This window comes from Passer domesticus, chromosome 17 (assembly GCF_036417665.1).
Source record: "Passer domesticus isolate bPasDom1 chromosome 17, bPasDom1.hap1, whole genome shotgun sequence".
Taxonomy (NCBI): domain Eukaryota; kingdom Metazoa; phylum Chordata; class Aves; order Passeriformes; family Passeridae; genus Passer; species Passer domesticus.
This window is the reverse complement of record NC_087490.1, coordinates 5230929-5258192: the sequence shown is the minus strand read 5'-3', so window position 1 is coordinate 5258192 and position 27264 is coordinate 5230929. Positions and strand designations below refer to the sequence as shown.

Below are 27264 nucleotides of genomic sequence, written 5' to 3'. Positions count from 1 at the left end.
CTGGCTTCTGTACTTGAGTGATGTCCTCTGCTCTTATTAAGGGATGGAGGTGATGTAGGACTGTGCTGGGATAGAATGGTGAAGGGCTTAACTGACAATCCTGCCCTTTCCAGAGATATTCCTGAGAGTTCTGCCACTTTAACTGGCTGCTGGTCAAGAGGAATCTTTGTTCCTGATGAGAGCTTTATAGGTTTTCTTTAATGTGTAGTTGGCTTATTGAAAGATAACAGTTTATTTTTATTTTGTACTAACATTATTGTTTGAATAACTTACAAGTAACTTAAGGATTCTCTTGCCATCCCTAACAGCCCTGAGTTGCGAGTCTAATTTGGATTTTCTATACAAAGCAAAGTAAGATTTATGTTGCTGCACCATACTGAAATAAATGAAATACTTCACTAAAACTGGGGTGTTCTGAAGCGATGTCACCATCGTTGCTGCTGCTTCTCTGCTGGTGATGGTGCTTCCAGGCCCTCTGGTCCTCTGCACAAACCCATGGAATTTATACCCACAGGGTTTTGCAGTCCAAATACAGGAGTTCCCACTCATTTATTCCTGTTCTTTGGGAAATAGTATATTCAGGAACTAATAAGCAGGTGAGGTAAAGCTGAGAGTAATAAACAGCAGCATGCTTGAGAGATCTCCCCAGAGAGCCTTTGTACCTGGACAAGCTGTCCTTGGAAGTGGAAAACTTCCAGACAGATATCCCCTGTCCCAGGTGTATGTGGAATTATGGCTCAGTCCCCCTCTGCCTTTTTCCTAAACTAAACTAGACTGCAGGAAGCATTATTTTATTACCATTTCTTTTGCTGCAAACCACAGTTAAGGCCTGGAAAGTGTGAAGAAAAATGTTTTGCCTGCAAGACTGTTACTGTTTAGTCTCAAAAGTAATGTGCTCTAGTACTGAAATTCCTAATCCCTCCCCTTTTGGGATAGGGGATCCTGCCTGGCCTTGTCCTGGGAGGTTCTCAGTGAGCCCACAAAGGGGTAATTGGTGAGCAAACATTACACTCAGCACTGTTTGCTTGTCCTGTCCCAGACAGCTGTTGTAGGATGGCTGAGCCTGGAGGTGAGACACTGCTCACATTCAAGGGCACAGATTATTGTGTGGGAACAGCAGAGACAAAAATCCTGGTGCTTAGAGGTATGCTAAATATATATTTGTATTAAAAAAAAATCATTACTGCCTTAAAAATAAGTGACTTTTGAGTTTAATATGAATTTACATAAGTTCATTTTTCAGTTCTTCAATGTGTTCTTACAGTTCTTTTACACATTTATTTATTCCTGCATAGTAAACATGCCAGCAAACCTGCGTTATAAATCCCCATGAGAAACATTAACTTGCTTTGCTTCATTTTCCCTCTTCAGGTACTGACTACAGTTTGCATTTTGTCATTAATGCACTGAACAGGAGTTCCTGTAAGTTTCTGAAACTCAAAATGTTAAAATTAAGCACCAACCCCAAACTGCCATTTGCTGCCTCTTTGGGATTCCTGCTTGTGCTCCCCAAATGCTGGAAGAAGCAACTGAATTTTTTTAGTAGCTTCTTGTGAATTTACTTGCTTTGTTTATTTGAAATGTAATCACTGAAAAAGTGGAGACCTTGGCTTAGTGGTACATTGGGAAATCTGGAAGCTCTTCATTGTCCAAGATGCCATTTTCTGGAGCTGGCTTGATATTATTGAGCTGTGATGCTGATGTAGCCAAAATAAGAGGGGCTGTGGAAGGAGCTGCCCACAGAGGAGGCTCCTTGATTCATTTCTGTGTGAGTTCAGAATCTTCCAGTGCTCAAACTGCTGAGCTTGGGAGTTCTCTGCTGTCATTTGTCTTTGTTTTAATGGGATTAAGTAATTATGTGTGCATTTTCTTTCAACTAACCAGCCTGATAAAAGCAGGCACAACTGAAGAGCCCATAAATTGTCGGCTCTTCTGTTCCAGCAGAAGTGCTTTGATGGCTCTGCAGGTTTTAAGTCTTGGTGCATATATTTAGCTGCCCTGCAAAGGTGAGTAAGACTAGAGAGTAGTTTATGTAATCGATGAGCTGAGGGTCTCCCCTTGGGAATGTGTCTGGGGAAAGTGGATCTCAGCTACAGGGCAGTTCTATAGGAGAAACTCTTGGCACTTCCAAGCAGAAATAGAAGCTGTTCCCTCAAACACTGGATTAACTTCATTGGAACTAATCATGTTGATTATCAACTAATATTGATATTTTGGCTGTATCAGTCCTGGGTTCAAATTTTGCTGCTGCTGCTTTGCAAAATGTCTGCCTGTGTTCTGCAGCTGTTAAGACTCACTAGTTTTTTGTAAGTTTGATATCCATCTGATTTTTCAAGTAGGAACTGCTCACTGTATCGTGGCATCTGCAACCCTTTGTATTTAATGAATTCATCAGGTGTTTGTTATGTGATATCATCAAACCACTTAATTCTTTTCAGAACTTCATTCTTTCTGCATGGCATGTTTATGCATTCAATTTTATCTTTACTATTAATTCAAATTAAGTCTTGGTTTGAGAGTTTATGTAATCACTTTAATGAAGTGGCTGTGCCTGCTCACTGCTTCTTGTTTATTTTAAATATTGATCTGGGGAAGTAAAGGTTTTAATGTATTCCAAATTATACCTAGCAGTAACTATGCAATAGTCCTCTATTAATTCAGGTTTAAGAGCTCTGCATATAAGATGACTTTTACACTATTGTGCTGTCTCATAATTTCATGTGAGAACAGGCTGCTGTTAATTTGTTTTCCTGTTAGTCCATATGTGTCAGAGGCAAAATTTGTCATTCGTCTTCTTGAAGTTGTGTTGTCAGCAGATCCACTTCTTTTCTGGAGTTTCCCTATGACAATTACAGTTTCTGCATTTTTGGGCTTGTGGCCACTTAATCCCAGGTATCAATTCAGATTAACATGTTAGGATGAGGAATGAATTACTGCATCCTAAAAATGACTTTTCTTGTCATTTGTACAGTTTGTTAGAAGCTTTCTGTGGTTACTTTGCACATGTTAAATGGTCTTTGTTTAAGAACAGTGACCTATGATGGAAATCCACAACCTTCCAATGCCTGTGGGGCCAATAATCAGTCCAGCCCCCTTGTTTGCCTGTCTTACACATGGAGCTGTTGGTGTCCTGGCTTCCTCCTGCAGTGGACGATTTCTGTGGGAATGCTGAGCTCTCAGATCCTTACACCCTCCCTCACCGGGCTGCCTGCACTGGTTTGCAAACCACACCAGTGGCTGCCCTTGCTTTGGGATCTGGAGCTGCTGATCTGACTGGAACCAGGAACTGGGAGCTGCCTCAGCCAAAGCTTTTGTGTTCAGCTTTTCCCCCCTGGCCACCAACTCTGAGCTGTGAAGTTATCCAGGATGTGTGTGCAGGATGTGGGATGGAGGAAGAGGAGGGAGCCCTGGTTTAGGTGCTGTGCTGAACAAGCAGGCAGTGCATAGTGAATGGAAGGGAAGGCTGGTTATTGCTCCACCTTGTCTCTGTGTTCTGGGAGCTGCGGAAATTGGGAAAAGGAGACAGAGCTGGTGTGGAACTCTTTTAAACCAGCAGATATCCAGTTTCCCCTCCCACTGCTCACACTACTCCCAGCTAAGTCTTTCTGCTAATCTTCACATGATTAAGAATGTTGGATGGTGACACAAAGAACTCTACAAAGCAATGCTTAAGGATATCCCGCTGTGTGCATTTGATGCCACATCTGGGATGAGATTATAAATAAATAAATTAAAAGGAAAAAGAACAAAAGAAAATACAACCCTGAAATCCCATGAACTGTAACTTTTTAAAAGCCTTTGAATATACAGTGCTTGAGGAAAATGGAAGTTAAGATGTTTTGTACAAATATATTAGAAAAGAATACAGAATGCGTTTGGAGTACAAAGACTCCCAGAGTTTTATTGGCTGTGGTTGTTGTCAGTGTTAACAAAACATACAGTCAGCATGGCCCCAGTCTGTCACTGTGACATGTTGAACATTTGCAGATGTAAATCCCCATCATATGTCAGAAATGTGACATTTTGCAATCAAATAAAAACACACAGAAACTTGGGATTTACAAAACTCTCTGCCATGTACCATAACTCTGGCCATAGCTTCTGTTCAGCATTGCAGCTGCCCAGTGGATAAAGGGAGTTTTCAAAACCATATGTGCTGTGAAAATGGGGCTGTTTTATGTAATGATAGTTTATTTAATGGGAGCTTTGCAAAGAATTGACTGTGCTGTGCAGTGTCCAAGAGGGTGAGACACAAAGGAAGTGGCAGGCACAGCCATCGTAACCTGAAATCCCATCACCAGGTTTTTGGGGAAATGGATTCAGTTTTTCAGAGGTCAGTATTTCATTGCTGCTAAAAGAACCCATTTTGTACATACCAGAAGGGCAGAGCAATGAGAATTGGTGATTGCCCAGCATTTACTGTTCCTCAGTACCAGTGTGGTAGTTGGGTTTGTCACTCATCTGCAGTGGGTGCATTGCATGGGTGGCATTAGGTCCTGGTGTTTATTCCCCTCAGGAGGCACCATTTGTTGTGACAGCAGGTATTTGTGTCACATGCCCTGGTTTGGGTGTGTGAGGGATGTGTTGCACCCTGACCTTGGTGTGCAAGCACAGCAAACGTGTCCAGCACGTGTGGCTGAGCTGAGCTGGTTGTAGCCAAGTTCTTCCTCTGCAGGGTCGGGGGCAGCTGCCAAAGGGCTGCAAATCACCCCTAAATGCTGAGATCCCTGTGTTTCAGCATGGCTTTGAGGTTTGAGAAGATGTAGCCACTGGAGGTGTGTGGATTTTGACTGTGGATGCACATTTCCTTCGTGATTCCGTGGATTTTCTACTCTGAACAGCAGTGCTTTTGTGAAGGGCTGCCTGTGCTCCGGCCCATCCATTAAGTTAGACCATCAACCACCCTTCTCTCTCTGAGTTAATAAATATTTTAACATTTCATCAATATTTATTAAATAAAAAACGACCCGCACTACGGAATCCAAATGTAAAGGGGCTTTTTTGGCTGTTATCTGGAATAGAGTTGGGAAAAAATAAGAAGCCTTTAGTGCCTCTTGGATTCCTCTCTGATTTAGCCTTTTAGGAAACGTGGTAATGCTTGGCTTTGTGTTGTTCTGGTTTAAAGCTAAACCACCGGATTCTCTGATTTACATAGCAGAAATTATTCTGCTATTATTCTATTTACATTAGTATTTCCTTGTGTATTTGTTAGGCAAATGAATTCCTTGTTAAATGGCTGGGAAGAGGATTTCGAAACACTGGGATTAGTTCCTTTCTTTTGGAAGAAATAGTTAACAAATAGGAAAATGCTCGTGGAGAGCCGAGTTTCTGGCAAGCCCCGCCGGTACAGAGTGTACTGAGCTGGAAATGTTGCCGAGTTAGCACAAACTGTCTGATATAAAAAGCACGTTTTTGTTATAAACACTGCCTGCTCAACAGAGTTGTTGGTCTTACAGAACAGCTTTAAACAGGGACTGTTGCTTTTGAGTAATATTAAATATTTGTCTTCTGGTGAATGTTTTCCTAGGAAAAATCACTGTAGATAGCAAACAAACCGATTCTTTTATTATCCAGTGTAAGTGCATTTGAACTTCCTTGTTTTTATCTTGACTGTTTCACTTGAATTTATATGTTTTTGGAGGGGTTATTTTTCACTTGAAAAAGTTTTGGGTTATTTTTCTTCAAAAAAAAAAAGTATTTGTACAGGTGTCTTCAGATTTCAAAACAGGCTTTGTTCTTTCTGAGCTTTGTCTTGTTGTTTTTCTGGCTTTGTACTGACACTTTGTGGCTGTTTCTGTGGTGTTTCAAATGACAGGAGTCACAACAGCAATGGAAAATAGCAACTTAAATAAACATTTTCAGGAAGTATAAAGCAGAGTGAGTGTGGAAACCTTCCCCAGCTCAAACCCTGTACAAATGTTCTCTACAGCTCTGCCCTGGGAGTAGATTTATAGAGAGAGATATGAGGCTTTTAGATTTATTTTCTGTGGCTTTTTTTCAATAGTAAATGCTGTGAACAAGATGTCTCTAGACACTGTATTTTGTGAACAATCTGGTGGGCATTAACTTATAATAAGCATCAAATTTTCTTTTTATTTTACAGGGTGATTGGTGTATTCTCAATTCTAGGCTGTGTCACCATTCCTCACTTGATCCTGCACTGCATAAATTACTTTTTTCCAGCTTCTCTGTGCTTGCAATCAAGGAGGTGATGCCATCTTTTTTTTGCCTTTTCTTTTTTTTTTTTTCTTTTGTTTTGTGTGGTAGTACATAGTAAGAACAGGATGGAAAAAAAGGTAACTTTGGAGCCAAGTTACATTTTTTTAGTTATGAGAGCTGGTTTAGAGTCAGGGATGATAATTTCTCTCTGTGTGAAGATTTGTGGCTGTGTTGGAAGAAGAGCACAGCACATTAATTTAACTTATCTCTTTAAAATTCCTCCCCAGTATCCCATCTATCCCTGCCCTCTGGCAGTGGCAAGTAGCTCCCCGTGCCTGGTCCCTCCAGGCCCTTGTTTCATTTAGGTCATCTCTGAGTGTCCACTTGGAAGAAACTTTTTGGAGGATAAAAAAACATAGAGGGGCAGCTTTGGGTTTAGATCATAACTGAGCAACGTGTTTATCCTCTCCTTAACAACAAGGCAAATCTAATTACTTAATGCTTAACCAATGAATCAAAGCAAACCTTAATCCATGCCTTTTCTTTTGTGCAAATTAAGTGGGCATGTCATTATTTAAATATCCAACAAGATTCTGGAAAATTTGATTAAACCTGCTAAGAAAACTTTGTGAAATGCAGGAGAGGTGAAGGAAGAATTACACTGCAATTGAGCATAAATAATTATTTTTGTCAAGTAGCATTGCTCAGTAATGATGTCTGTGATTATATTTCTTTTCTTCTTTGCTTGTTTTGTTGGGGTTTCTGTTTTTACTTCTGTAAGTGTCAGTCTCCTGCTGTCTGTTCAGAGGAGATGCTGTGCAGTCAAATAATTCTGAGTAAGGAAAAAAGGAACTTGTTTTGTGCTGATAATCCAGCTAGACATCAAGGGAAGAAAATATCAAAAGGAAACTTATTAGTAGTCAGCCAATTTTGTTTGGAAATGAAAGATTTGGAAATTACAGGCCAGTCTGAAAGGAAGTTGGGAAACTGTTGTTCTCGCTGTAAACATGGTCTTTTTCACTTTAAATGCTGCATTTTGAGAGCCCCTGTTTGTCCTTGCACACTCACCCTGTGTGGATTCCTGTGCCTTGCCACTGGGTAAATGATTAGCAATGGGAAAATGTTACACAAGAAATACTTTGGAATGTTAATTGTAAATCTAATTATTTCCTTCTAAAATGAACCTGAAGCAAATTTCTAGTAACTGTTATTAGGAGGAAAGAGAGGTGGGAGTATAAAGTGGCTCAAACTTGGGGTAGTTGAAAGGGGATCTGGTGTTTTGGGCAAAAAGGAGACTTTCCACTGCAATTTCTAAGACATTTTGGAGGATAATTGAAAGGGAGATTTTGTTTCAGAGCACTCCATAGCTTTATTTTAAATGTGTTCCATGGAGTCACACAATCATTTAGGCTGAAAAAGACTTTTGAGATCAGAATATTTTGCAGCTTATAATGGAACAGCTCATGGGATCAGGTTGTGAAGCTGATGCATTTCTCCTCAAAAATAATTTTAATTAAAACTGTTGGAATATTGGATCAAAAAAATCTATTTGGAAAACTGAAGGAAATGCAGTTTTGGTTTCCTGGGTTTGGTGGGGGAATGTGTGGGCAGCAGTGGCTCCTGTGTCAATCAGTGCTCATTTAGTGTGTGAGTACAGGTGGGTCAGAACTCGCTTCCTCTGGCACCCAACACACAGAAAGCTCACAACATCCTTCTCCCCCAACAGCTCACACCTGATTTGAAGTTTTCAGCTCCTCTCTTTTTAAATTTAATTTTAAAATTTAAATACCTGGAAATGTATTGGCCAATGTAATGTAATTTCAACAGCAGCCATGCATGAGTACAAGAAAGGACTCCCAAAAGAACTCAGGGAAACTTTAAAGTTAGCAACAAAATTGAACAATAAAAATTTCAAGCAACGCTTGCTACAAATTCTTTTGTTTTGCTACTAGTAATTTAGAGACTCATTTGCTCTTTTCTAAAATATATGAGAAACTACACAAGTAAAGGCTTTGCAAAACAGAAGTTCTGCCAAAGCATAAACAGTTGTGTATCTCTATCCCTGTGTGTCTGCAAAAGTGGGAAGTCAGGATTATCCTTCCTGCTTCAAGCAGGACATAACTTACCCTGAGTTCTTAGTCAATATCTGGACCTCTGTATGTGTTGACAGTGGATATAAGAAGTGCTGATGATCATGCAGAGGAATAAAGTTGTTCTAAATTGAATTAGAAATGACTCCTTCCCACCCCCTTTCAGTGTTTGATATAAAAAAAGAATCTGGTAGAAGATATCTTTGCTCATTCTGCCCCAACAAACCACAAGAAGAGAAGCTGCTTTTAACTAGATGACATATTTAGTAGTTGCCTTGCCAAAAAAACTTTTTCCTTTCAAACTGGAAATAGTTTTTTGTTCTGAAATAATGATCTTTATTATCTGCATCATTCTTTTTTCTTCTGAAGCTAGTCCCTTCTTCGTAGAAGTTTATTTTTGTAAGGCTTTTCCAGATTTAGGAACTGCATTTGATGACTCATAGGATTTTTTTTCCTTTGCTTTCTGCCAGGTAGGAGCAGCTGTATACTTGGTAATTAGCTTACTCTACTTTTGCTTAACCACTGTGCTCTGACTGCATTCTGGCTGAGGGGGGAAAATGCTGCATTTTTCTCCTGTTTGTTTTTTGTGTTCAGTCTACAAAAGCCAGTTTTACCAAGCCCTTGAAATAGCCAGAATATTTAAATAGAGCATCGAAGTAAAAGGAGGGCTGTAGAACTGCTGTAAATAATTCTTTTTTTCCCCCCTCTGTGTTCACTTTCTCTGAACATGGTCATTCTGGACAGTATTGTAAGAGCACAGAGGCAACAAAAAGCAGATGGTTACTATAGTTTCAGTGAATGGAGCCAGTTTTACTTGGCTGAAGGTATTTTCAAATTTGTGTCCTCTTGCCTAACATTCATGAAAGGCCTTTCTGAACGCATTGAAGTCCTGACTGTTTTCATATAACATTTGATTTCTTTTACCTATAAAAGCACAAGGACCATCTCTGATGTTTTTAAGTACATCCTTATGCCCAGGGTTTTATTGCCATTGTGGTTGACTTGCATCTGTGGGGAAGCACAACCACTTTCCTTATGCTTTGTCCAGAGCAGCTGTGGCTACCCCTGGATCCCTGGCAGTGCCCAAGGCCAGGTTGGATCAGGCTTGGAGCAGCCTGGGACAGTGGAAGGTGTCCCTGCCATGGCAGGGGTGGCACTGGATGGGCTTTAAGGTCTCCCCAACCCAGTCCATGGTTCTGTAATTCAGTGACAGACAACACGTGTAACCATGGGCAGAGTTGGATACACTTGAACTTCAGGAAACAAAGCAGCAGCCACAGCTGGGGCTGCGCTATGGGAAATTAATTGGGATTGCAGAGGAAGTGATTAGATGACGTTTGCAGGAAGCTGCAATATGTCTGTGGTAATCTAGTGGATGATGGTTAGGATGAACCTGTGTTATGATTAAATAGACACTTGAAAATGTGCAAGTTTGCTGTTATTTCATTAAATGAGCATCTGTTGCAGCCTTGTTATTTTAAAGCTCATTTTACAGTGTCTAAATCTGATTTTTTTTTTTTTTTTGCAAATTGCATAAAGCAAACCTTCCTCCTTGTCCATATGTGGCTTCTTATATTGTGAGATCGTAATGTCTTTTGTGTGAAACTTGCTGTGTCCTTGGTGTGAAACTTGCAGTGTCCTACCCCAGTACTTTGTCAGGTCTGTGACAGCCGATTTGGTAGCTGTGAACAGCTGTGAACCCAACTGAAATTCCTGTCACTTGAGGGGCTCAGGAGGAAGAATACTCAGCAACAGCCTCCCCTCCACCAGGATGAAGGACCTGCACAAATGTCTGCCAAAGAGAAATTGCAAGAAATGGCCTTTGCAGTATCTGCAACATTTAATATTGAAGCCTAAAACGGGTAGAAGAGGTTTTGCAGAGGATAAGGAATGACAGCAGCACCCCAGGTGGGTCTGTGCATTTTGGCAGGGACAAGCTGCAGCAGCAGGGGGGCTGCCAGAGCAGAGAGCAAAGGAAAGGTGGCTTTGCTGCACATTCTCCAGCTGGAAGCAGAGGGAATGTGGGAAGGGAGTGCCTGAATTTGGGAAGGCTTGTGGCTGGAAGGGACCCTGCCCATGGTTCCATGCAGGGGTAAGATGCCACGAGGGAGAGGTGCCTGTGCCCCAGGGAAGGCAGAAGTGAGACCATAGGAGAACAAAACCAGATTTTATTTGACATGGATTTTATTGAGCAAGAAATGGGAGTTAGGGAGCTAGAAATAGGAAAGGGGTCTTGGAGAGTGCGAGCTGAGAAGATGATCAGCAGGAAGCAGATACTTTTTAAGGTCCTCTCCTGCATTCTGGGATTCTAGAAGATGTGTCGATGTGCATTTTGATTTAATATTCTTCTTAGTACTATTCCTTCTTCTTCTTTACCTCCTTCTTCTTCCCCTTCTTCTTAATTGCTACTACTCTTCTTTCTTCTTCGTCTTTCTTCTTCTTCCTCTTCTTTAAAATATTCTTCTTATTCTCATTCTAATTAATCTTATTCACTTCTTATGCTTACTATAATTCTTATTTTTATTATTCTTATATTATTATTTTTCATCTCCTTATTCCTATTCTCATTCTTATTATTCTTATTAAACTTCTTATTTTTATCCTGTTCCTTTGTCTTCCTCTTCTCCACTACTACTACTACTACTTCGTCTTCATCTTCTTATTCCTATTCTTTATCTACTACTACTACTTCTTAAACACTTAAACTATTTCTTAAACGGGAATGGAGGTCCGAGTTGAAGTCCTGCAGCGAAAGGCATGGAGCAGCAGGTCTCGTCTGGCCATTCTTCAGGGATATAATGGTGGTGCAGATGTGGCCCTTGGGGACGTGGTTTTGGGCGATGGTGGTGCTGCCAGGGTGCCAGTGGCCCTGGGTGAGCGTCAGGGTCTCTTCCCACCTTGATGACTGCGGAGGATTCGGTGGTGAGCGGCCTGGCTCCCGGCGTGTCCCCGGCGTGCTGTGTGGGGCTGGCCACTGCGGTGACCGTGGGAGTTGGGGAGCCGGCCCCGGGCCGCTCCAGGGCTGGCGGGGCAGCCGAGGCTGCGGGGCCATGTCCAGGGCTCCCTGGGCCCCGGGCCGGCCGCCATCTGCAGGCCCGGGCTGGGCAGGCGCGGGCGCTACTCCTGCGGCTGCGGCGCCAGGCAGCGGCAGCGGAACAGCGCCCGCAGCGCCCGCAGCGCCCGCCTGAGGCGGCCGGGCCGCTTGCTGAGGGCAGCCGGCTGCTGCCTGGGGGCCTGCGCTCGCGGCTGGGGAGCTGAGGCGGCCCGAGGGCTGAGCGGGGCGGGCTCCGGGCTCTGCGGCCCTGCCTTGGAGCTCTGCTGGCCCTCGGAGGCTTCGCTGTACAGGGTGGTAAGCGAGGGGCCGAGTGACTCCGGTGCCCGGCTCTCCACCCAGGCCTCCAGAGGGAGGGGCACGGGCAGCTCGTCTGCCTCAGGAGCCGAGAGCCTTTGGGCACTGCCTGCTCCTTCACAGAGCTCGAGGACGCTGACTTCGTCCCAGTCATCTTCATAGTCCGCCCTCAGGAAGGGAGTGGGCCCGAAGCTGAAGATGCTGCAGCTTTCACCGCTGTCCTGGCTGTTTTCTTCCTCCGTGGAACTATCTTGGAGGGCTACCAGCTCTGGCTCACTGCAATCTTCCCACTCGGACAGGTCTTGGGAGCTGCTGACCTCTCCTTGGGACAGCTCTGCCTCTGCCTCGCCTTGCCCTTCTTGGCAAAGATCGGTCTGGGTGTGGTATTCCCAGTCCTCCTCATCATCAGCTGAGGTCCAGTCCTCCTCACTCCCTCTCTCTGCCAGCACTGCCTCCTGCTCCGCCTCCTCCTGCTGCTCACTGGGGCTCCAGGGCGCCCTGACAGCCGCCTTCCCCTGGTGCAGCTCTTGGGGACTCCCAGCTGTGGGTGATGACGCTTCCTTCTCTGGCATCACCTGTACCGTCTTGTACCATTCACAGCCAGTTGCTCCTCCCCAAAGGCGATATTCCTGAGCACCAGTGTCTCCCCAGCTGTCCTCCACGTCAGGTGTCTTCTCTTCCCAGATGTCCCAGGGCCTCTCCTCCTGCTCAGTGGCTGACTGTGGCCAGGCTGAGGCACCCAGTGCCCCCACCAGGTGCCCGCTGAGGGCCTGGTCTTGCTCCCAGCAGGGCAGGGGGCTGGGTGACGGGAAGCAGTTGAGGATTTCCTCGTTCTCTGCCATCGCTGCAGTCCTGTCGCACGTTTGGATCCCGGGAGCTGCTTCCTTGTGCAAGGGTGGCTCTCACGGGAGTGGGCACGCCAGGGCTCTGCAGCCCTTATATACCCCCAGCTATGGTGGGGCTCTCTGATGTCACAAAGGTCTGTGGGCACCGTCATGTCCCGCATCATCAAGGGCTCTGTGATGTGACAAAGGGCCTCACCCATCGCCCCTTCTGCAGTGGAACCCACTGGAAACTGCATGGAGGAGCCCCTGGACTTGGGCCTTTGTAGCCCTTGGTGTGCCCAGGCCCCTCCCGCTGTCCCACAGTGTGCCCACTGTGCCATGGTGCCACCTGACAGCCTGATGTGCCCCCTGCAGAGCCCTGGCTTTGGAGAATGGGCTACTCTGGGCACGAGCCATTGGCCAGATGGTCACAGCCAGGGACTTGTGGGCAGTGGGTCCATGTGCAGCTGCAGGCTGGGGATGGGGGTGTCCCTCAGGGCTCTGCCGTGGCCCTGGGGCTCTGTTATGGCTTCCCCAATGCCACAGGCAGTGGATCAATCTCCTCCTCAGCGCATTTGCAGGGGATGGAGGAGCTGAGCGGGGCAGGAGCACCATGGCAGGATTTGGCCATGCACAGGAATGTGGACAAGCTTGAGAAGTGGGAGACAACCTCATCTGACAGCTTCGTGAGGTCCCAGAAGGCCAAGTGCCAGGTGCTGCACCTGGCCCGGAGCAATTCCTGCATCCCGGATTCATCCAGGCTGGAAGAGACCTTCAGATGTGTCCGTTTGGTGCCACCTCCATGGCTGCTCCCAGCACTCCAGAACTGGCACTTGGAGGTTCAGTTCTTCTTTCCACAGCCCCTGTGCCTTTTTCTGAGCCTCCTGTCAGGAGTTTGGCATCAAGAGAGACAGAGGTGATATTTTACAAGGTCTCTGACCTACGGAGATGTGGCTAGTGGGGCTTTGGGGTTTGTTGTGTTTGTTTTCTTTTTTCTTTTCCCCACTCTTATCTCCGAGCTGCCTGATGCCAGGAATTTACTGCAGAGCTCTGACCTCTGCCCTGCTGGCCCCAGCGCAACCTGGAGTAACACTTTAAACTGTGAGAAGTTCTGTAGTAGTTGGCAGACTTGTGGAAAAAGATTTTTGTTCAGAATCTGTGCCCAAACATATTTTTCAACTTTTAAAATAAATATTCATTATAAATTCAGGTGTTTTAATCAGAATTGCTGTTTACTATGGCATCACTGCAGTGTTTCCTTTCTGGAATTGCTGAGGTTTTTAGCTCATGGTTTGAGTTCTTAAGCCATGGGGAAGCAGAAACCCTTTGAGTGATATTTTTTGATTACTTTAGTAGCTGAGGAGTGTTTATATGTATCCACACAAATATATATATTTAATCTATAAGAAAAGCGGCATTTGGTTGGAGTACTAAGCATCTGTTGTTCTTCAAATTCAATTAGCAACTCAACATCTTCATAAAAATACCCAGGACTATTCACAGTTAATGAGTATTTAATTTTATTAAGGTGTACACTTGGAGTGTGTGTGGGCATGTGAATCCTGAAAATACTTGGAGTTTGCTATTTGTATGCTACTCATACTGTATTTTAGAAATCAGATTTTAGTATTGCTCTGCACTGTGCATCATGACTTTGGCATTTTTCAGGTGTTCATTTTGGCAGTAGTGCTGTTTTCTGATCATTTTTGCAGTATTTGAATTGGCATGTAGAACTGAGAGAAATAAACAATCCCAACTATTTTAAATTACAGTTATGATTTGTTTTTTTAAGATTGGGTGAAAATCAGCTTAAACCTCCTTTGTGCCAACACTGGAATAGCAAGTAAGAAAAGAATTACCATTTAAAAAACAGTGACTGTGAAGAATCTGCAAGTGAATTGTTTTGATTAATTGGTACCACCTTGAGCTGATGGGACTTTATATTAAAATTTATTCCTTACTTTAGGGAACAGATTTTTCCTTGATAGGTGTTATTGTGACTGTAGTAGTGCTTTTGCTTTAGAAAATTGTCAGTTTTGTTGTCTTTCATGCTCTCTGTAATATGCCAGCATAATTTGGCATGAATCCACCTGGATTTTTTTCTTATTTTCTTGCTGTGTAAGAAAAGACAGAACTACTGGAATGGTGAAAAACATAGGAGAGATGATGGGAGCTGGGAGGTGGAGCAGGACAGGCAGAGCCTGTGAGGTTGATGGCTCCTCAGGGAGGGCCCTGGTGATAAAAGGTTTGGAGGAGTGGCTGATCCCCTGAGGGCTGTGCAGCCCGTCAGAGGGACCAGGGCAGGTGGGAGAGATGGGCAGAGAGGAACCTTTGGAAATCCCACAAAGGCAAATGCAGGTCCTGCAGGAACAGCCCCAGCAGAGGCGGGGGTGACCTGTGGGAATCAGCTCTGTGGAGAAGGGCTGGGGTGCTGGGGCAGGAGCGTATATGAATACATGGGGTGGAATTTTAAAATCAGGTGTCCTGTTGGAGACTGAAGGCTTTGGAGAGCTACAAAGACACCAGAACAGTTGCAGCTATAAAAGCCAAAAGAGAACAATATTTTTGGTATAGAAAATGAGTGTTAAAGTCAAAGGCAGGATAGGAAATAAAGTGAATAAGGGAACAGAGATGAATGAGGGAAAAGAGAAGACCCTGGTGCTTTGTAGGTATAAACCTACTCAGAGTTCATTTGTTGTCTTGAATTTTCCACCCACACCTTCCCCTATCTCAAAATTTGGCTTTAATAAATGCTGTTTATACCTCTGGCTAGAAGCCAGGTGGACACTTCTGAGAGAAACTGGTGCCAGGACAGGAAGATCCTGCAAAGGGTTGCTATTTCCAGTTAAAAGGTTGGTTAGACTCAAACACTGAGGAGGCTTTACGCAATCTGTGGGGAGGGAAACGAATGATTCAACAGTGTTTCCAGTTAAGAAAGTTATTAACTATTCCTGGCCTTGTCCCTTCATCTTCAGGGAGCAGCTGTTCAAATCCAAGCAGGCACAACTTGAGCAGCTTATCTAAACCAGGTGGCATGAAAGGAACTTGGGTGTACAGAAGAAAATAAGTTTTGTCTCTAGGCAAACAGATTGGTGCAGGGTTTATCTGTGGCTCTGTGCTCCTGTAGACCCTGAGAGCAGCCAGGTGCTGATAACTATCAAAGAGAGCTGGGGCCGGGTCAGGCAGCCTGTTCCTGACCCAAAATCCAGCCTTTAGCCCAGATCAGAGATGGGACTTTGGAATGACAGAGCTTGATCATTATGTCTTGTACAGCAATCCTGAGATATTCAGAATTCATGCTTTTACTGCTGAGTCTGATTCCCAGCAGGCTGGGGCCGGGTGGAGCAGGGGATGCTGAGAGGATCATGACTCCAGTGCTGTTTGGGAATTCCTGTTCAACCCTGCCAGCCTAGCCTGGAGCTGCACACCCCACTCCTCACACGCTGAAATGAATCAAAGTTGTTTAGTCTGCTTGAGTAGCCAGCATTCCTGGGGTCAAATAAAAATTCTCTGTGAAGCAGATGGAGCAGTTCAGCCCTAATTGCCCAGCTTGCTTCAGATTTCCACAGTTCACTTTTTTGTGTAACATCAGCTTTTGAAAAGTCAAAAAGAGAAAATAAATTAATAGATAATAACTAAATTAATAAAAAATCAAGACACTGAAATAACGGTTTTATTCTTGATACCCAGAAGGCAAAAGTTTTTTTAAGGATCTGCTGGAGCTTCAGCTGTTTTTATACTTAGTCCTGCAGAGGATGTGTCCAGATCCTAAATATGTTAATATCCCAAAAGAGTGACACAGGGTTTTTCCTCTCGTTAAGACGTGAACGACTTTGAGGCTTAAAAATAAAAGGGAGAGTAATGGCAAGGTGCTGTACTGTATTTATAGTGGTCTTTTGATAAGTAATAAAATTACAGATGGACCATGATAGGAAAATAACTTGCTGCAGGAAGAATTCCTCAGGATACCTGGTTATTCTCAATATCTGCTGCTGCAATTTAGTAGGGAAAGACAGACAACAAGCCATGTCTCAATAACAACATGTTGATGTTGTGCTCTCTTCCTGAGTCTGCTCTCAAAAGATCTGTGATTGACAAAGATAAAGGAATTTTAAGAGCTGTTTTGGTTATTTCAGAGAAAGTTTAAAAGGGAGAAAGGATTGGGGTGATTAGGAGGCTGTCATTGCCTATCATTTTCACTGCTGTCTATTGTAGCAAAAATGATAAATGTGCCCTGCTGGTGTTTAGATTTTCTGAGTCCCTCAGTTGTGAGTTAGGTTCCCATGCTGTCCTGCCTGATGCTTGCTGCATGTGCTGGAAAAAAGAGATGGGCCCTTTATGAAAATGACCACAAATGAGTTCATTGTGTTTTATTTGGCTCAGAGTAAAAGGGATGAAATTCAGGTTGGATATAGAAAATACTTCTTCCCTGAGAGGGTGGTGAAGTCCTGGCAGAGGTTGCCCAGAGAAGGATAATAAATAAAGTTTCAGAATTCTACCATTCTGTCCCATTCCTTTTCCATAAGTTCCAGTTCCGTTTTCAGAGTGCCACCTTCTCAGCTGGTTGCCATTTGTGTCCTGCTTTCTCTCCTGCCTTCCTTTGTCTGCTCTTCCAGTGTCTCTCTTTACCTGTGGCAGCTGCCAGCCAAAGACCATCCCCTGTTTTTTTTTTTTCCCAATCCAGGTGCTAAAACAGGCCTGGATGAAGTTATGGAGGCTGTCAGTGAAATGTCTTTGTAAGGTCTTGCTCCACTTGGGTCTTGGCCCCTTCAGAGCTTTGCCTTGAAGGGCAGGAACATCATTTCCTGGCGGGAAGCTGGAATTCCAGCCCATTGCAGTGTGTGCCGCAGATCTCAGAGGGCAATTTGTGAGGCTGCCAGGGCGCTGCTCCTGCCATGCCTCCCGAGGGAGCTGTGCAGGGCAGGGACAAGCTGCAGCAGCAGGGGGGCTGCCAGAGCAGAGAGCAAAGGAAAGGTGGCTTTGCTGCACATTCTCCAGCTGGAAGCAGAGGGAATTGGGGAAGGGAGTGCCTGAATTCGGGAAGGCTTGTGGCTGGAAGGGACCCTGCCCATGGTTCCATGCAGGGGTAAGATGCCATGAGGGAGAGGTGCCTGTGCCCCAGGGAAGGCAGAAATGAGACCATAGGAGAACAAAACCAGATTTTATTTGACATGGATTTTATTGAGCAAGAAATGGGAATTGGGGAGCTAGAAATAGGAAAGAGGTCTTGGAGAGTGTGAGCTGAGAAGATGATCAGTTGGAAGCAGATACTGTTTAAGGTCCTCTCCTGCATTCTGGGATTCTAGATGTGTCGATGTGCATTTTGATTTAATATTCTTCTTAGTACTATTCCTTCTTCTTCTTCACCTTCTTCTTCTCCATCTTCTTCTTAATTGCTACTGCTCTTCTTCTTCTTTAAAATATTCTTCTTATTATCATTCTAATTAATCTTATTCACTTCTTATGCTTACTATAATTCTTATATTTAATATTCTTATATTACTATTTTTCATCTTCATCTTCTTATTCCTATTCTCATTCTTATTATTCTTATTAAACTTCTTATTTTTATTCTGTTCCTTTGTCTTCCTCTTCTCTACTACTACTACTACTTCTTCTTCATCTTCTTATTCCTATTCTTTATTTACTACTACTACTACTTCTTAAACACTTAAACTATTTCTCAAACGGGAATGGAGGTCCGAGTTGAAGTCCTGCAGCGAAAGGCATGGAGCAGCAGGTCTCGTCTGGCCATTCTTCAGGGATATAATGGTGGTGCAGATGTGGCCCTTGGGGACGTGGTTTTGGGCGATGGTGGTGCTGCCAGGGTGCCAGTGGCCCTGGGTGAGCGTCAGGGTCTCTTCCCACCTGGATGACTGTGGAGGATTCGGTGGTGAGCGGCCTGGCTCCCGGCGTGTCCCCGGCGTGCTGTGTGGGGCTGGCCACTGTGGTGACCGTGGGAGTTGGGGAGCCGGCCCCGGGCCGCTCCAGGGCTGGCGGGGCAGCCGAGGCTGCGGGGCCATGTCCAGGGCTCCCTGGGCCCCGGGCCGGCCGCCATCTGCAGCCCCGGGCTGGGCAGGCGCGGGCGCTACTCCTGCGGCTGCGGCGCCAGGCAGCGGCAGCGGAACAGCGCCCGCAGCGCCCGCAGCGCCCGCCTGAGGCGGCCGGGCCGCTTGCTGAGGGCAGCCGGCTGCTGCCTGGGGGCCTGCGCTCGCGGCTGGGGAGCTGAGGCGGCCCGAGGGCTGAGCGGGGCGGGCTCCGGGCTCTGCGGCCCTGCCTCGGAGCTCTGCTGGCCCTCGGAGGCTTCGCTGTGCAGGGTGGTAAGCGAGGGGCCGAGTGACTGCGGTGCCCGGCTCTCCACCCAGGCCTCCAGAGGGAGGGGCACGGGCAGCTCGTCTGCCTCAGGAGCCGAGAGCCTTTGGGCACTGCCTGCTCCTTCACAGAGCTCGAGGACGCTGACTTCGTCCCAGTCATCTTCATAGTCCGCCCTCAGGAAGGGAGTGGGCCCGAAGCTGAAGATGCTGCAGCTTTCACCGCTGTCCTGGCTGTTTTCTTCCTCCGTGGAACTATCTTGGAGGGCTACGAGCTCTGGCTCACTGCAATCTTCCCACTCGGACAGGTCTTGGGAGCTGCTGACCTCTCCTTGGGACAGCTCTGCCTCTGCCTCGCCTTGCCCTTCTTGGCAAAGGTCAATCTGGGTGTGGTATTCCCAGTCCTCCTCGTCCTCAGCTGAGGTCCAGTCCTCCTCACTCCCTCTCTCTGCCAGCACTGCCTCCTGCTCCGCCTCCTCCTGCTGCTCACTGGGGCTCCAGGGCGCCCTGACAGCCGCCTTCCCCTGGTGCAGCTCTTGGGGACTCCCAGCTGTGGGTGATGACGCTTCCTTCTCTGGCATCACCTGTACCGTCTTGTACCATTCACAGCCAGTTGCTCCTCCCCGAAGGTGATATTCCTGAGCACCAGTGTCTCCCCAGCTGTCCTCCACGTCAGGTGTCTTCTCTTCCCAGATGTCCCAGGGCCTCTCCTCCTGCTCAGTGGCTGACTGTGGCCAGGCTGAGGCACCCAGTGCCCCCACCAGGTGCCCGCTGAGGGCCTGGTCTTGCTCCCAGCAGGGCAGGGGGCTGGGTGACGGGAAGCAGTTGAGGATTTCCTCGTTCTCTGCCATCGCTGCAGTCCTGTCGCACGTTTGGATCCCGGGAGCTGCTTCCTTGTGCAAGGGTGGCTCTCACGGGAGTGGGCATGCCAGGGCTCTGCAGCCCTTATATACCCCCAGCTATGGTGGGGCTCTCTGATGTCACAAAGGTCTGTGGGCACCGTCAGGTCCCGCATCATCAAGGGCTCTGTGATGTGACAAAGGGCCTCACCCATTGCCCCTTCTGCAGTGGAGCCCACTGGAAACTGCATGGAGGAGCTTAATTTTCCCCAGTGTCTGAGTGTGTTTGGCGTCTGTGCAGAAGACTTGTGATGCCAAGGGTGCCAGGCTGTGCCCAGGCTTTGCTTGGGGTGTCCAGGCAGGGACAATCTTGCTGAAGTGGGCACTGGCTTGGAGAGCCATCAGTGTTCCTGAACACAGACTGTTTTTACCCCAGAAATGTGGTGGTGCTAAGGTGAATCCATCACTGGGGAAGTCACTTGGGGAAGGCACCATTTCCCTCCTCCGGTTTCCCTAGTGAGGTCTGGAAATATCTGTGCCTTCTGTCCTAAAGGAGACTGAGATAAAACTAATTATTTGTTTTTAATGGACTTAATTTACTCCCACCCTTCCTCCTTTGCCGTTATTTTCATGTTGATCGGCGCATTTCCATTCCAGTCTATAGCTGCTCCAAAGCAGCCTCTAGAATTCCTGCGACTTCCACAAAGGTGCATCCATCCTGCTCTCCCCTACCAGGCCCTTCTGCAGTGGACTTTTCCTTCTTAATTTCTTACTGCCCCAGAGGTGCATTTTAAGAACTTGAAAGGAGGCTTTTCCTGTAGAGCAAATCCAATTTTACTGGGATGGCAGCCCAGGAAGACTGACAAGATTAAGGCCTGCTGGCTGAGGTGTGGATACATTAGGCAAACTGCCCTTGGAGTTACATGGAATAACCCTTCTAGTGCAGACTTGGCAATGCTGTCCCCTGGGAACTGTGTCTTTATATTTATTGCAATTGATGTTGTCAGATAAGCATTTCTTAAGGATTTTAAGCGTGGCCAATTGCTTTCCTGGCCCTGAGAACAGTGTCTGTAGGTACTGAGATCCATATCATCATTTCTTGAAACGTACAGTTCTGCTGCTGTTATTTTGCTGCAAAAGAAACCAAAGAAATCCTATATATGAAGATGAGCACAATGTTACTTTCACTCTAAGTTTGCAGGAGAGGCCATGTACTCAATTATTACATTATTTCTACTTGGAATCACTCACATTTGGGATACAAGTGCAAACGTGTGACCTGACTGTTGGATTTCACCCTCTCTTATCTTCCATAACTGTAATGCTTAGTGCTTCTAATCCCTAATCAGTTTTCATTATGTTCTTGCAAAGGGCACCTTCCATTATCCCAGGCTGCTCCAAGCCCTGTCCAGCCTGGCCTTGGACACTTCCAGGGATCCAGGGGCAGCCCCAGCTTCTCTGGGCACCCTGTGCCAGGGCATCCCTACTCTCCCAGGGAACAATTCCTTACCAGTATCCCACTTAAACCTACTTTCAGATTGAAATTCTCAAGCTCCTTCCCACTTGCCTGTTGAAACAATTGGACTGGCTCACCTCGGAGAAACACAATGATATAATTTACTAGGAATTTTTAAGTGTTGTTCGGTGTTAAAATTGAAAATAAGAGTTTGAACATGCACAGACTTGATGGAAAAAGTCGGATCATCTTTCAGAGTTAGCAGAGATGGTCATGTGTAGGTGGACTCTTTAAAATGTAAATCAGTCTAAAATGAGCTGTTAAAAGCATACTGTGAGTAGGTTTTGTTGGATTTGTTTGTGATCAAATAATGCAGGCAAGGATTTGGAAAACATAAAAAGCAGAAAATCTCCTTTATGGATGGTTTTTGATAAGCCCCCAAAAAGTAATAACTGCTCCTCTGTAAGCTGCCCCTCCTGCAGCTCGGGATATTGCACACCTGTAGCTCAGGCTGAGCTGGAATCCAGCACAGGTATCCATATGGATGGCAGTGCCTTTTTGCAAGGCAACAAAACCAGTTTTCCATTCCCTTTATCCTCATGAAAAGTCGAGTCTTGTGCTTGATGATCCTGCAGTTGGGAAAATGAGCTGCAGCCAGATGGGGCTGGGTTTTATAGGAAAGCTGTTTAATTATCTGCCTTTCTCCTGCCTTTATGGGCTCAAAATGTGAGTTTGGAGGCAGTAAGTGTTTTATTAGACTGACTGTTATCATTAATGGCATTACAGGTCAGTTGGTGCTGTTAAATCAAATTTGCTGCTCTCACAGTAGTTGTGCTCAGTGCTCTGGAGAGGGGGCTGAGGTGAAGCTGAGGATAAACCCCAGTGCTCTGTGGAGTTTCAGACACTGGCGCTGCCTGAGTCAGGAATAGTAAGGGCTAGAAAGATATTCAAGTACTCTTGAACCCCTGTACATCTTTTTAATGGCTTTACCTGAATGGTGAGAATGAGCTTTAATTTGTGGCCTTTTATTATTGTAAGCATTCCTTCATTTTTTTGTGGAAAAGAGTGGTAATTTCTGTGATGTCAGAAGTCAATGATCACCTGTGCTGCTGCTTCTATTTATGAGCCTCTGTTTACAGACTCTTTATTTGGTTCTTTGAAAAGTACACTTTATTAACATAGTGACAACAGCCTCGACTAGTGGAAGGTGTATTTGAAAATAATGATGTGTGTTGCAGAAACACCCTCATTGCATGGTGCAGCAGGTTTTTGACAGAGCTCCATGAGAAGCAGTTGCAAATAGTTCAAATTGAATTATTAATGGTGTCCAGAGCAAGCAGTCGCCTGTGAATTGCAGTGAATATCTGAATTCCATGAATTGTTTTGAGAAATTACCTAAAAAAATTATTTTAGCCAATAATAATAATATTAATAATAATAATCAGTATAATTATGTATTTTTAATGTAAATTCTGTATTCTTAGTGTTGCTTAGTGCACTAGATGAACTGCTGCACAGTAATAATTTTCTGATAAAGAAAAGCCTGATAAAGAGCCTTTCTGTAGATGCAACAACCAAACTCTTTGCTCTTGGATTGTGTTGACCTAGAGACTGGAATCACTCACTGCTGTGAATTGGCTGAGTGGGAATGGGCAGGCATTGGCAGTTCTGCCATTCCTGCAGGAATACCTTTCTTTTGGAAGATGTTTCACCTCTGCTTTACCTCACACTTTCAACTTTCCAAATTTCAGAAGTAGTTTTGTTACTAACAAAACATGAACTCAAAATGAGTATGAAAATATTAAATACCTCCTTTGTTTGCAGGAAAGATGGAGTAGACATATATGGAACTGTGTGTCCTACCAGGGATGGTTTGTGTACAGCTTCCATCCCTGACAGGAAAATGGCAGATAAATGAATTAATTTATTGTACAGGATGGAGTTGTCAGCCTGGCTTTGGGATTCTGTTCACAAGATTCTTCCCTGTGCCTGCAGCAGAGCCTGTCAAGGAGCTGAAATGCTGGGTCCTTTGCTGTTTGCTGCTGCCTGTTCTGGGATCCCAAGTCTGAACTCATGGAAAGGGTACCTTGTGTTTCTTATAGAGCCTTGGCACGGCTGGCAGACCCACAGAGCTGGAAGACCAAAGCTCAGCCACCTCTTTTGGGCAGTGCCTGACAGTTCTGGGTGCCAGTGGCTGAGTTTCTACTGCAGGGAGCCCAGAATTTCAGTCCTGAATTCCCCTAGCAGCAGAGAGTGTGCAGTGTAACACACACTCTGCACTCCATGCTCTCCATGGAAGTCTTGGCTTAAATATTTCCTCCTTGAAAGCTTCAAACTCCATGTTCAGCAATGTGACATCTGGGAAATGCGGACTCTGATGTCACAATGCTACTGCAGCTTGGGAGGCTTTGCCATTGTGAGGTATCCTACGTGAATTCCATTGAATTCTGCAGATCCTGAGCTTAACTGATGGAGTTTTAATATGAACATAAAACTGATTTGCCTCAACTGTCCTGTAGGACTAATTACAATTATTTCTGATATTTTAGCTGTGGTGCTGTGCTGCTCTTCAGGGGGAGCTGTAGCAGGCAGGTTTGGGGTATATTCCTGATTCCTTCCCTTGTGCAACCTCCCTTCCACCTTTTGTGCCTGTGTCCTTACAGACGAGATGCTTGGAGTGCCTGTGGACAACAGGAGACCCCGAAGGCATTCATGTAGTCATTCATGATTTATGGGCTTGGCAACAAGGTCTTATCTTTCTCCAGAAGTAAAAGAAAACAAAATGAACAGAAATTCCAGAAGATGAACAGTGGCATGTTCCTGCTTTTAAATCAAGGGAGAAATCAAGCAAACAAAACATTTACCACTAATCTATAAAACAGACTTTCAGCTAGTCTTAGATTCCTCATTTATTGTGCTCCTGTTCTTATTATTTTGCTCTTATTATTCCTTCATAAAACAGCTGAGAAAATAATTTTCGCTATGTGAATTTTTTAATGAAGCTCTTTTGCCCTATTATTTTTGCTTTTGTTTCCAAAACTTTACAACTCGTTTTTGTGAGAAGGGAGACTTTGGTGACCACTGTTGGTTTGGTTGTGTTGTAGTTTATTCTCTGCTATAAACACGCCAGAATTTCCAGGCCTCTTTGTACTTATTTTTCTTTGGGCAGTGCTCAAAAAAGTAAAAATGTTATTGTTTGAAGTGTTTCGGAGTTATTCCTGGCAGGGAATGGGCTTTGTCCCAGCCAGCATCTGCTGCCTGGAGCCGTTTCCTGTCGGGAGGCCGGATCCGGGAGCTCCTTCCACACGGAGCGGGGCTGAGAGGCACCTGAGGACAGAGACCTCTGCCACTTGGGCCTGCCTGCAGGGCCACAGCTCAGCCAGCAGTGGCACTTGTGCCTTTTGAAAAGTGTCTGGCTAGAAAAATCCCTTTCCAATGAAAGTATCTTATCAGAGTGCTTGGGGAATTCTCGGTGGCTGTGCACAGCTGCGTTACCTTCGCTGTCAAACACTGCTTCCTTACCTATGGGTTTTTTATGGATCCTGTGGATTTTTTTCTCTCCCAAGTTAGTCTTTCCTTTCCCTTTGCAGCAACATCTGGTTTTGATATAAAGATGAATAAAGTTGAACACTTCTTCAGAGCTGTATACTCTATTGCAAATATTTTCAGAAATTTTCTACTGTTTGGTAATAAAATTTAGTTAGTTTTATAGAAAAATTCCTCTGTGAGTTTCATTTTATCAGAGCCTGGAAACTTTATCTGATGGGGTGATACTCAATCATTTTCTATTTGATCCATTTTTATTGGTTATTCTTTCAAGAATTAGGCAATGGTTATTACTTGTTCTGGGAGTGCTTTACCATAATCTACCAAAGTTATAGCATGTACTGTTCCTGTTGTTGAGAGAAAATAAATCTCTTACCAGAGTTGGGGTTTTTTTGTTTTTTTTTGTTTATATCCAGATTAATCAGCTGTGGTAGGAGTTGTTCTTTTAATCATTTCTAACAAGGTCATACACTGAACAATACCATCCATAAAAGGCTGCAGCAGCAGCAGAGAGGGTGTAGTCCTGGAGGTAAGCACTTTGTGCGATAGGTAATCCACTGGAGACAGCCATGTTGTTCATCATTCCAGGCATGAAAAAGCCATTAAATCCAGGGAATGAATGAGGAATGTGGCGTTGCTCTGGCTCCCTCTCCTCTGCAGACTCCGTGTAGGCAGGGCAGACTCTTTTCTTGCTGTTTTCAAGAGGCCATTTGCTGGTTTTTGTCAAAAAGAAAAGCCTCCCTCCCTCCCTCCCTCCTGTTTTTTTTTAAGCAAAAGCTCTCCAGGCCCTGTGAATTATTAAGATCTGTTAGCACAGTTGCTCTTTCTTTGGGAAATTGGCTGTCAGAAGTAGCAAGAGAGCTCTTAGAAGTCTCTTTGCTTTTGATTAAGTGGAACAGTTGGATCGGTAACAGATTCCAGATTTTATGTGACAGCTCCTCCTTTCTGCACAACCTGTGCGATTCCAAGGCCTGATCTGCCATGTGCCTGTGCAGCTCCCTGTGTATCCATGGAAATCAGGGGTTGGGCACACACACACATGCATGGTCACCCACTGGCCACTGCCACAGCATTCCCTTTGCTTTTCCTGGGGCACTGAATGTTAACAATGCTCATGGAGATGGATTTCCTACGGCTGCTTCCTTAGGGAGCAGCCTCTGCAGTGATCCAGTAAATATTGTGTCACTCAGAGCAGAACATCATTTGTATGTGCCACCTATTAATGAAGTCATGGTACAAATTCCTTACGTTTATGAAGTGGTGGTTTGGAAAAAAATCTTTGGGAGAATCACCATGCACAGCTTCCCTACTTTGTACAAGGAGGGAAACTGGCAGTGTTTAATATTTTTGGAGTAGTCTCATTTCTTCTTTAGAGAGAAAATGATTTTTCCTCCACAAGTCTGTCTTCTCCATCAGTTCTGGACAAATGGATGCACTTGGTTCAGGTTTCTGTCAAGCCCAATTGCAAATGAACCAAGCTGTGGTACATCCATGCCTGCAAGGTAATGAATATGGATTTCAGTGGAAGCTTTTTTGAGAAATGTTTTGAAGTTTACCTCCTCTTGAAACAGGTTTTCAGCTCAGAGGATTAGCTTGCCTAATTAGCATATATTAGCATACACAACTTGCTGTATGGTGAAGGAGATCTGTTCAGCGCAGGAGCACGGTACCAAGTATGTTTGCATCTTTTAAATGGATATTTTGTTCTTACTGGACAATTTTGGCCTGGGCCAGTTAAAAAGCTGGAAAGCCTTCAAAGGGGCAACAGGACATGGAGATGTTGGAATTTTCTGATTTCACTGCTGTCTTCTGGACAAACAGTGCTTTTGGGATGGTTTTGGTCTCTGGCATATGGAGCACAGGCTGAGCTGCTGGGCTGAGGGAATGGTTCAGGGTCCACTTGGCATTCTGGGTTAGCAACACCCTTCTCCAGAGTCAGTCCTGGGTTTGATGCCAGAGGTTGCACCTGAGATGGAGTAAAATCCTGCACTGACAACCACTTATAGCCTGGGGACAACAAAGCAGCTTTGGCAGGAAAGGATCTGGGCTCCTGGTGGACAAGGACCTGAATATGGATCAGTAGCAGTTCCCCTGTGGATAGTTCCCTGCTGCTCTGGGAATGGCTTATTCCTCACTCTTAGGCACTGGTGGGACCACCTGGAGCCCTGGGTTCCATGGGAACCCCTCAGGTGGGCAGGCTGTGAGGGCAGCAGGCAGGGGAAGCAGGTTCCTGCTCTGGATGTGCTCAAGGAAAATGAAAAACAACATTAAAAGATACCTCAATGGGCAGAAATTTCCATTTTGGATCAGAATATTTGTTTCCAGGGAGGATGTTCAAACACTGGAACAAGTTGTCCAGAGAGATGATGGAATCTTCATCCCTGGAGATGCTCCAGACTTGTGTGAGCAGTGTTAGCTAACTTTTGATTTGGTTACAGGCCATGGCCTCAGGAGGGTTCTGGGTTAAATTTTACTGTGATTCCTTTGCTTTTTGGAAGCTGCCACCTCAGTCAAGAAGAGCTGTGGTTGCAGACTTGGGCTGTGGGAAGAAGCTGCTTTGGTTTGGTACAAGATTGCTGTCAAGAGATTGGACACAAGGAGCAAATGAACATTAGGAATAGAATTTCCCTGCCAGGTGCCCTCTGTGACAGTGTGCATCTTCCCCCTTTTATTTCACTTGTTTTCTGAGG

General features: G+C 45.2%; 1 protein-coding gene across 2 annotated transcripts in view; it reads left to right on the top strand.

The window, feature by feature from the left end:
* Positions 1-27264, top strand: part of MED13L (mediator complex subunit 13L) — a 169146-nt gene that overhangs the window by 29652 nt on the left and 112230 nt on the right. Inside the window, exon 3 of one of the 2 annotated variants that reach the window (XM_064393120.1) lies at positions 1040-1144. The exons of the other annotated variant lie outside the window; for it this stretch is intronic. Coding sequence (XP_064249190.1) covers positions 1040-1144 — 105 coding nt within the window. The remainder of the gene's footprint in view (positions 1-1039; positions 1145-27264) is intronic. 2 annotated transcript variants of the gene reach the window in all.